At 44.6% G+C, this 10,471-nt stretch overlaps 1 protein-coding gene across 1 annotated transcript in view; it reads right to left on the reverse strand.

The window, feature by feature from the left end:
- Positions 1–8: 8 nt before the first annotated feature.
- The window catches only part of LOC132996281 (zinc finger protein 638-like), a 15,811-nt gene continuing 5,348 nt past the window's right edge, over positions 9–10,471 (reverse strand). The window contains exons 5-29 of the mRNA XM_061066625.1: positions 10,175–10,467; positions 9,822–10,036; positions 9,690–9,718; positions 8,689–9,290; positions 8,312–8,467; positions 8,186–8,220; positions 7,926–8,066; positions 7,613–7,747; positions 7,245–7,283; positions 7,037–7,162; positions 6,829–6,955; positions 5,830–6,035; positions 5,528–5,692; positions 5,314–5,448; positions 5,096–5,134; positions 4,870–5,010; positions 4,484–4,578; positions 4,330–4,353; positions 3,795–4,134; positions 1,748–3,595; positions 1,362–1,440; positions 1,167–1,271; positions 684–1,067; positions 469–590; positions 9–384 (exon numbers count right to left, since the gene is read on the reverse strand). Coding sequence (XP_060922608.1) covers positions 310–384; positions 469–590; positions 684–1,067; positions 1,167–1,271; positions 1,362–1,440; positions 1,748–3,595; positions 3,795–4,134; positions 4,330–4,353; positions 4,484–4,578; positions 4,870–5,010; positions 5,096–5,134; positions 5,314–5,448; positions 5,528–5,692; positions 5,830–6,035; positions 6,829–6,955; positions 7,037–7,162; positions 7,245–7,283; positions 7,613–7,747; positions 7,926–8,066; positions 8,186–8,220; positions 8,312–8,467; positions 8,689–9,290; positions 9,690–9,718; positions 9,822–10,036; positions 10,175–10,467 — 5,656 coding nt within the window. The 3' untranslated portion in view covers positions 9–309. The remainder of the gene's footprint in view (positions 385–468; positions 591–683; positions 1,068–1,166; positions 1,272–1,361; positions 1,441–1,747; positions 3,596–3,794; positions 4,135–4,329; positions 4,354–4,483; positions 4,579–4,869; positions 5,011–5,095; positions 5,135–5,313; positions 5,449–5,527; positions 5,693–5,829; positions 6,036–6,828; positions 6,956–7,036; positions 7,163–7,244; positions 7,284–7,612; positions 7,748–7,925; positions 8,067–8,185; positions 8,221–8,311; positions 8,468–8,688; positions 9,291–9,689; positions 9,719–9,821; positions 10,037–10,174; positions 10,468–10,471) is intronic.

Raw genomic sequence — 10,471 nt, forward strand, 5'->3', positions numbered from 1 at the left:
ACTCAAGGTTACCATGACCAAACTTTAATCCCGTTTACAAAACAGAAACGCAATGTAACATGTAAATCAATAGGCATTTAAATTCATCACAGATGTAAATATCAACAGCTGGTTGGCGCCAATTCTGTTGTCAGGTGCCGTTAAATGGTGCAACAGCTTCATGTAAATTAAAAGAGCGCCAGGGAAACCTCCGATCATCTGGAACAATGTGAAATGAAAGATTTTGAAGAAAGTTCCAGCTTCCATAGAACTCCAAAAGTCTCTTCTTGGGACAAACTATATAAAAAAGACCAGCAGCTGGAGTCTGGATCAGTCAGAAAAGGAAGCTTGAGAATTTCCCGTCGACCCTTTCGATGGTTCAGGTTGAAGCTTCTCGTAGTGTTTCTGAAAAAAGAAAGCCAGATAAATACTTAAACAGTGTGAGGCCGTGTTAATTGTGTTATATTTTGTGTGTGTGTCCATGCGTACCTGCAGATTGTCGTAGTGTGTCTGGCTGCTGCAGTGCGTGTCCCTGGCGCTGCTCTCGTGCACGCAGAAAACGTGGCACAGATTACAGAAGTAACCCAGTTTGGGGACCAGAAACTCCGGACCTGATGGGAAACAGAAACAGAAATGTAAAACAAACGATCTCAAATCTGACGTTATAGATATAAAGTGACATTGAGTGCGAGTGTGTTTCTCACCGAGCGGGTTGCTGGGGCTGAACGGTGGCAGTTTGAAGTCGGTTGACACGGACGGAGAGAGAGAACGAGATCTCTTTGCCTCAGGTCCGACAGGCTCCCTCTTCCTTTTGCTCGGAACTGAAGAAGCCTCTATCGCCTCCTCTCCGTCCAGCCTCTGGTTCTCAGGGGCCTCAGGCTGCAGGTCCGGCCCAGCAGAGGCAGCATCGATGGAGGAATGGCCTGCTCCTTCTAACGATGCCTTCTGGATCTCTTGCTGGCGGTCTCTTGATAACGTTGACGGATCTTTGTCCAATGACGACGAGGCGTCGAGAGAAGTGGGCGGTGGAGCATCAGAGCCGGATTCCACTTGTTCAACCACTTTCTTCCCTCTCGTAGATTTTCTCACTGTGGTACAAGATAATAAATGAACACAAATGAAACAACATAGAGCTTCATCATTATACAATGAATGAATCCAAAGATAGTTGGAGATGTTTGTGTTACCAGGCGTCTTCCTGGTTCTCTTCTTGGGTCGGCCTCTTGTTCTGGGAGTTTCCTTTTTTCCCTCCTCTTCAACCTCGTCCACCGTCACAAACGTCCCACTCTCCTCTGAAAAACGACCGGGAACAAAAGAAACAAAAAGTGAAGTTCCTCAAAACTATAATTCATACACTGTGACTTATAAAAGGCTCCACATACCTGTGTCGTCATTGATTCTGCGTTTAACAGGACTTGTGGTTTTCTCAGCTTCCTCATCGTCAACTGCTTCATCCAAAGTCTAAAAGGAGTCAGGTGTTAGTTAAAACAAATTAGGAGTTTCATTGTAATGTTTTGTATTTGAATTTATGTTGGAATCATATCTTAGCAATTTCTGTGACTTTTGTAATATTTATTTCCATTTATGCTGCCATATGCTCAGGTTGGGGAAGGGTCTTGTATATTTGTAAATTGATGTAAATGAATAAAACTACATAAAACCAATACGTATATGTTTTAAAAGAGTCAGGAGAAATTTGTGTTATGCTGTAAATGTGATTTCCCTCCATGTGGAAATTGAATTAACATTTAGTTAAATTGAGCTTTACCTCCACTGCGTGGTCCTCTTTGATGGGGGGGCGGGGCTCCAGCGTGCTTTGCTCAACTTCTCCCTCGTCTGGGTCTCTGGTTTCATCCAGAGTGACGAGACCCTGCAGCTCTCCGGCCCGGATCTCCTCTCCAGCCTCATCTGCTCCCACCTCATCCAGAGTCACCAGCTCCGTGGAGTCCACCACCACCACCTCCTGCTCCTTTCCATCTTCCTCCCTGGCTTCCCTCTCTTGCTCCTTGGCAGCAGCTTGCCTCTCTCTCAATCCTTCCGCCTCGGCCGTGTCTTCAGAGTAATCGTCCTTTTCATCCTTCACTTCATCCAGGTTCAGCAGAGCACTCTGCACAGCTGTTGTGTCACTTTCACCGGACGATTGTTGGTTCTTCTCTTCTGCTGGAGTTGCAGCCTCTCCTTGGGACTTTGTTGTAGATGTGTCTTCTTCCTTGATGTCTGTTTTGAGGGATCTTTCCTTCTCGTCCACACCAGACTCTTCTGCAGCAGATGGATCATTTCCACTTTCTAAATCCTCTGCGACCACTTTTTCCGATGCTTCCAGAACAATGGTACTACACGTTGGTGCATCTTCTTGAACAGCTGCTTCCTCCTCTTTTGGACAAGTTTCATCTTTTGACTCCTCAGTGGTCATCAACTCTTCCTGAACTCGATCATCTTCCACAGAATCTACAATCTGATGCACAGGCTCCTCCTCCTTGTCTTTGAGGGACTCTTCTGTGGGAGGTTGATCTTCAACCATCTCATCCTCCACAGAATCTACAATCTGACACGAAACCTTTTCTTCACCAGCTTCTTCTTCAGATGCATCTTTGTCGCCCTTCAGTGTTACAGGTTTTTTTCTAGTTGATTTAACAGCTTTCTTTGGTCTTCCCCTCTTCCTTTTCCCTCCTGTAGGGGGCCGGTCATCCTGAAGAACCTCGTCCTCCACAGAATCTAATATTTCATAGGTCGCATCCTCATCTATTTCCTCTCTTACAGTGATGTCGCTCTTCTTTGTTGGAGAGTCCTCCTTCGAAGATGCTTCCTTCTCCATCTCTAGAGTTTTTTCCTGTGACTCTTTAGCAGGAGTGCGCCTGCTCCTTGTCGGTGTGTCCTCTTTTTTTGTTTGGTCTTTCTGAGTCGTCCTTCCCCTTCTTCCTCTGGTGGATCTCGTCATAATGACCGGTTCCTCAGTCGCAGTCTCGTCCTCCACAGAGTCTAAGATTTCATACGAAGCCTCCTCAGCTTCATCTGTTTTTTCAGATGCTTCAGTGAGATTCAGAGTCATTTTGTCCTCTTTCTTTCCTCTTCCACTCCTTCTTCTATCAGTCCTTTCTGTGGCGGCCGCTTCTTGAACCAGTTCTTCAGTGGAATGGACCATCTCCGACACCTTCTCCTCTTCAGGGTCGTGGTCTCTTTGAGGAAGTCTTGCACTGGAGTCTCGTGGTGATTTGACCTTCTCTTCACTTTTGGATGCTCTGGTCCTCAGGCCACTCCTCTTTGAGGATCTATCATCTCTTCTAGAAGTCGCGTCAGGTTTCTTGTTGTCAGACTCAGACTCTGTAGTTATTAATATCTCAGAGGCTTCTTGTTCAGTAACCTTACTGTGTTTGTTGCTACAGACTTTACGAGGCTGGTCTTCATCTTTTGGGATCTGCTCATCAGCTGATTTTTCTTCTCGTTTCCTCTTCTTTGCATCTCCTCGGCCCCTTGAAGCTTCATGGGCTGGATTTGTTTCTTCCACATCCTCACCAACTTCATCAACAGTGACAAAGTCACTCAGGTTTAAAGGTTGATCATCTGAAGTAAATACGACGTCTGTAACTTCATCCTGATTCTGTGATCGCAGAGAACTCTGAAACAACAATAAAATAAATCACTTCACTGTTACATATAATTACAGAGACACCGCTATCACTCATTTATAGAGTGTGTACACCTTAACTGAAAGTTGTATTTATTTGACTAAAGAAGCAACAATTACCAGCATGCTATTCATGGTGTTATTTGATGTTTGTGTTAGTGTCTACAAAGTCAACAAAGCCATGCGTCACCTCTCTCTCTCCTCTCTGTGTCCTTTCTAGGGCGAGTCTGCGCTGGCGAACCGCTGCCAGCACGGCCGTGACGGCGTCCTGGTCGATCGGAGGATGTTCTGTGGTGGTCTCGTTAGATTTGGGCAGACTTGTGGCGGAGGAAGCAGCTGGGACAGTGTCTCCATCGGCAGCATCTACATCTTCATCTCCCTTTGGGGCAAGTGTTGAATCGATGGCCATCTCTGCTCCTAGTTTCTCAACGTCCTCCATCGGGACATCACCGGCTGGTTCAGGCTTTGGAGGCCGGGCTTCAGTAGAGGCCCCACTGGAGGATTCAATATGCTTCTCTAAGCTCTTCAGACTAAAAACAGAAAAAAACTTGTATTACTCAATAACTTAATATATTGCTTTAAGGTTTTATTGTGTTTCTTTAATAGTTAAGACATCCCTCGATTTTCCAGTCCTGTGGAGCCTTCAAGGCTGCAGCTATTCATTTAATTAACATAATTACAGTTACATTGTAGAAAAATAATAAATTAAAAAGGGATATACTCACGATCGAAAGCCTATGACTTTTTCACTGTAAGAAGGAATAGAGAGGTGTCAATTTAGGTGTGAAAACAGGGCATTGAAAACATTTTTAACTCACAAATATTGAACCAAACTTCATGAAAGACATTGTTGAGAGGAATATATTTGAGGACACTTACAACATCAGTCGCTCACATTGAGCGCTTGGTGTAAAAGCCCGGTACTTCTCCAGAACCTGAGCTGCACCACTGGAGTCAGCCATCTCCACATAGATCTGAATCATGGACAAAGTGAAAAGAGAGAGAGGAAAAGAAATGAAGAAAGTGATGCGACAAACCTGGTCAAAGACTCTCAGCAGAGTAGTAGGGGAAATAATTATTGAGGACTCAGCAATAAAAACTTAATAAATTTGTTAATTTCAGGGTTTTCTGTGATGGTCCGCCCACAGTCACATTCAAAAATAATTGATGTTACACACAACAGCAGACTAATGTAGAATGTGCGATCCCCAGTCTCTCCACACGCAATGTGAAAACTGAAGCTGTGTGTTGTGTCGTTGTCGTACCCTGTTGGCGAGCGGCAGGAAGCTGACAAATTTAGCAAAGGACGCCACAGTTTTCATGACCATCTTGATGAGGTAGACACTGGTCTGAGAGATCTCCACACAGAGCAGCCGCTCCTCCAGAGACTCGGCATCTGGAACACGCTGAAAAACAACCAACGTGGTGTTAAGCACCAAGGAGTCAAGGAATTCAATAATTTTAGATTCAAATAAATGATGAGGAACTTACAGAGTTGCTCCATTTCATCAAGGATTTGTACATGAGCTCCTGCAAAAAGACACAGGTGCTGTTAAAACACGTTTCAGTCGACATCTTTTCTCCAAATGGTTCAGACTGTTTGAATGTTCATTGAGAAACGGTTCCCAGGCTGAGTGAGGAACAAGAGACGATCAAACTCGATGTTCTGATCATGTTGTCCTGTTTAACTCTCTCCTCAGTGTCCACACCTCTTTTGACTCAGGATTCATGTCCTCCAGGAGAAAGTGGACCATGAGAACCATGCCTCGGACAGAAACCGGCTTCCTGATGTGATCTTTGACAAATTCGCAGCACGATGTCCAATCCCTGAAATGTACGAAGGCCTGGAGGGGAGAAGAAAGAAAAGATGTTTTAACATAGTTCAACTGGAACAATTGTCCGTCTGCAGCCTTTTGTCCTCACCCTCCTCTGCAGTGTCAGCACGATCACGTTGTAGTACAGAGAGTGGCGAAAGTGTTTGGGGAAATAAGGCCGGACCAGCATGGCGACGTCCTCCTGCCTGTAGCCTCCTTCTGGTAAACCGGTCAACATGAGTGTGGGGAACATGGTACGTCGACTGCTGGCCGTCTGCAGGACACAGTGTTCATAGAGAAGAGTTCAGTCACAGAGAAAAGAAGAACAGAAAGTTTTTGGATAATTACTTAAAAATGAAAAAAAAAAAAAATCTGGAGTATCGGTTGTATTTATGGAGAAAATGTGGTTACATTGATGTCGGCATATCCTCTGCCAGTCTGATATTTTGGAATCGTGAACCAAGGACACATGGTAGGGAACACAAAGGGACTGGTGGACATTGTGATCCAAAAAGGTGAACAGCTGCCTCGTGGAACGCCATAATTTTGAGACGGGGTAGTTGCCCAGGCAGCAGCGTCCTTGCTGTGTGGAAGAGCCTTCACAGGTTGTTCTGGCGCTGCAAGAACAAAAACCAGAAGAGTCATATTTCTGAAAAGTGACAAACCAAAGAAGCAAATTACTTTGTGTTATTTGTGTTTGTAGCGATAAGAGACGACACCGGTGTGTTGTTAGGCAAATCGTGAGATCTCTGTGGTTGTGATGCTGGTAGAGACCACATCCAACAAGCTACGCACGAAACGTTCTGTAATGAGGAAACATCCTTGTTCTGCTTTTAAAAGATCATTATCAGAATAGACAAATGGTTGAGTGTGGTGAATATTTTAACCCATAAACAGGTGGTAAAACAGTTTATACTTCTAACCCTGGTAAAGTAGAAGTACGACACTGTTGTTATAACTTTTTGTAAGTGAATGAGGAGGCGGAGCTGAGGTTAAACAAATTATGTTTTAATAAAACAAACATTTAGCATCTTTAACCTGGGATTCTGTAACTGTCACGTAAAATGTGCAGCATGTAGAGTCGTTAGATTTACTTATTTAAATCCATAACCTGGCACATGTCTTTAGCAACAAGGAAATGTTATTGTGTAATTCTGGTTTTAGTCTTTGGCCTTTTAAAGGTTGAATATCAGCTATATTTTCACAAAACGACAACACGGTCGTGTTTGGTACCCAGGAAAAAAACACGTCATCAGCAGGTGAGCTTCCAGAGACAGGTCAAGTAGCAGACTGATAGAAATATGAAGAATAGTCTAAAACAGGGGTGTCCAACTGCGGCCCGCCGTCCATTTGTAATTGGCCCGCATCAAAGTCTAACAATATAATATATTTCTTAGAAAAAAGACTTACCGCGTGCTGTCCGTTCGCTGTACGGTGCTTTGAGCCGGACCAGGGTGTAACCCGGGGCCTGTTTCAGGAGGCTGCACCAAATTCCAAGACGATCGGCTTCCAAGCCAGATTCAAATTCAATAAACACCTGAAACATGTTCAGGTGGATTTAATGAGCAGGAAGTCCTGTTAAGTCACAAGTGCTTTGTGTGTCTCTAGGTTTGTGTACCTTGTTGAGCAGAGGCAGGTAGTTTGAGATTGACCCCATTTTTCTCAAAGCCTCTCTGAGGTCTCGGGCTTCGCTCGGTGAAATGTTCCTGATGAAGACCGTTCGGTGTCCGTTACCATCCGTCGGCTGCATCAAAAACAAGAGGTTAATTATTATTTTTTAATAACTCAAAGTGCATTAAATGTGTGTGTGTTTGTGTGTTACTTACAGTATCCATCCACTTCATCAGGGCTGTATAAAACCGAAACTGGAAGAAATGTCAGATTCGGCAGCAATTAATATACTGGACATGTATCCTGTCAACTACAATCCCTGCCCTCTGGTGGTGTGCCTCCTCCACCCAGTCCACTTTCAGACTCCCATGAGGTCCCTGTGACCTTTGACATCAGTGAAGGTGTCAAAATGAACCTTTGTGCCAAATTTAAATGATTCCCTCTCAGCGTTTCTCAGATAACACATTTGTGACGAACAAAAGGGGGCTTGTGAGTTCCAATCAGTTCATCTGTATTTCCAGCTGAATGTTTGTACTGGGATGAGAGGCACAGAGGCATAAAAACAAGCAGTGATGATAATTACCGGACAATTGAGTGGTTGCATGTCTTTGCGTTCCAGGACCTGCAACAACAGTCTATTCTCTTTCATAGCAAAGACATCCGGTCTGGCAGACAGAACTTTGTCTACACTAAGCGCTGACGGCATCACGACAAAGGCCTGGGAGGAAACGCAGAAACAAATCAATTATACCCAAACATACAGTACAACAGCAGTTATATTACTGTACTATATTACTGTTAAACTGGGACCGAACTTAAAAGAAATCCCCCCAAAAAAACATCACACGAAGAAACTGATGAAAACCACAACGATGCAGATATGAATCTGTGCTTACAACGCGCGCCTGAGGAACAACATAGATCTCTTCGCTCCAGGATTCTAATCCAAAAGGAACGAACACACCGGCCACGTCGTCCTCTGTGAAGCAGCCCTCGTGAAACTTCGGCAGGTTGGAGATCAACAGCGTCCTACAGCACTGAAAAAAATTGAGAACAATTATTTACTTCCATAATCATGACAGATAAATACAGGAGAGGAAATGTATGCTGAGGTACCTGAATAAACCCCATTTTAAGAGATGACTTAAGAACTTACTTCCTGTGACACGGCAGACTCTTTAGACAAGCACTCTGTGAGAAAGAGGAAGAGAAACTCAGATTGACGAAAATATGAATTATGATAACAGGAAGACAACTGTGTCTCTTTCCTCGTATTTCTTACTGATCTTATTCGGATGAAAGTGCTCTTCCAACTTCTCCCCGATGGTCAGAGCGTGGACCACATCTGAAGAGAGTCTGGCGGCTGCCGCTGGCTTTTCGCTCCCTGTTCCAGCTGCTGATGTTGGATCCCTTTGGTTCTCCTCCGCAGATTCAGGATCTTCAAATCACACACACACAGGAGAAGGAGCAGGTTTTGTTATTTTCAGACATGTGTGAAAGGTTCCTCGGACCCTGGTCCAGAGCAACGTGAACACTAGGGGCGACCATAAATCTGTGAGGAGCGACCAAATGTAAACAATGGAACAAAGACGTGAGGCTTGACTCAGAACATTCACTCTTTAAAACAAACCTCCTTTCATTAAATTGTCTTCAACATACCTTTTGTATTTCTCTCCCCCTGTTCAGTTGGGCTTGGAGGTCGTGGGTCCTCCATCTTGGTGCCCAGCGCCGAAGCTACAGACCGTTCTGTGGACTCCGGGTCCGTGGACTCTGGTTCTGGGACCTGTGATGACTTCTCATCAGCTGTTTGAACAGAAGGAGTCTCATCTTTACTGGTCGGTGGTTCACTCTCACTGGATTTGTCGGAAACAGCTTCCACATTTGTCTCTTTGCCCTCAGCACAACTTTCTATTTCCAGGGACTCTGCCACGTCACCTCCTGTTTCCCCGAGCTCCATCGGCTCAGCGCCTGCAGCTTGATTTGCCTCGGCACTGACACCTTCTGCTTTGGGCTTCAGCTTCGATTTTGCATCCTTTGTATCGCGTCCTTTTGTTTCAGCCAAGTTGTCCACTGGGGTTTTGGGTTCCTGTGAAGATGAGGCTGCTTCCACTTTGACCGTTACTTCTGAGACATTAGTTGGCTTGGATCTTGGCTTTTTAGAGACCTGCTGGGATGAGACCTTCGTTGCTTCTGACACCGAGACCTTTGCCCCGGTTTCCTTGGTCGACCCTTCAGCAACTGTTTGGTCTTTGGTGACGACTCTGGAAACGGAAGAGATCCAAGCAAGGCAGGAGGATTTTTTAGTTTCCAAATTAACAAAATGATTGATACGATATCATGCACATAATACGAATACAGAAAATAAAATCTGCCCGGGTGTACGTTGTTAATATTTCCTTTTTTGACTGCATAATTTAACGGAAACTAAAGATATTTCTGAAGTTCATTACTATTGCAAATGTGGTTGTGTTTGTTTGCCATTGTATCCAGAACCGGTGCAGACAGAGTTGTACAGTAATGTTTTGTCATGAGGTGAAGACAGCCTGTATGTTATTTTAATATACAAGCCCTCGCTGAAGAATCAGATAAATATATTTCCAAAATAAGATGAAAACCCGGCACCTGTAACTCTGAAACTGTGTAAAAGAAGAATATCTTACTGCTGAGGAGTTGTCTTCTGCTTAGTATCCTGCAAACAAACCAAAATAAACGTATTGTTTAGGGTTAATCAGCTTGATGACACCATCGTATTCCTACGGAAGAGAAATATAAATAACACACAAAACACACACATCATCCCTCGCTGTCGTCCTCTTTGCTTTTGAGGCGGACGATGAAGACGAGGCAGCGGGGGTCGAGCTCTTCCTCCCGGCGGAGGAAGTAGACTTTGAGGTCTTTCCTCGTTTGGTTGACGAGGAGGATGACGCGGACTTCAGCTTGGCTATCTCCGCGAATAAAGTTTTAACCACAGCCTCCACGTCAGAAGGTTTGGACAGAGACTTCACATCTACAGAGACAAAGATGACTGAGAGTCAGAGGGAAGTTTCCAATGTTCCTGAGAAATGTTCAATACAATGACGATGGTCTATGATAAGTTTGTATTAAAGAGGGGCTGATCAAATGAAAGATTTGAAATTTCACTAACCTGATTTTTCCAGTACTTTCTTCACCAGTCTGTCTGCACTGCTCGACCTCCGCTCGGAGGAACTCTCTGAGGACGATCGTCTTTCACGACTCCTTCTCACAGAGGAGCGTCTCTCGTCTCTCCTCCTTGGTGAAGACCGTCGGTCGGCTCTTCTCCTTCTTGGAGATGACTGTCTCTCTTTACTCCTCTTTCTTGGAGATGACTGTCTCTCTTTACTCCTCCTCCTTGGTGATGACCGTCTCTCCTTGCTTCTCCTTGGTGAAGACCGTTTGTCGCCTCTCCTCCTTGGTGATGATC

The sequence above is a fragment of the Limanda limanda genome, chromosome 22 (assembly GCF_963576545.1).
Source record: "Limanda limanda chromosome 22, fLimLim1.1, whole genome shotgun sequence".
Classification (NCBI taxonomy): domain Eukaryota; kingdom Metazoa; phylum Chordata; class Actinopteri; order Pleuronectiformes; family Pleuronectidae; genus Limanda; species Limanda limanda.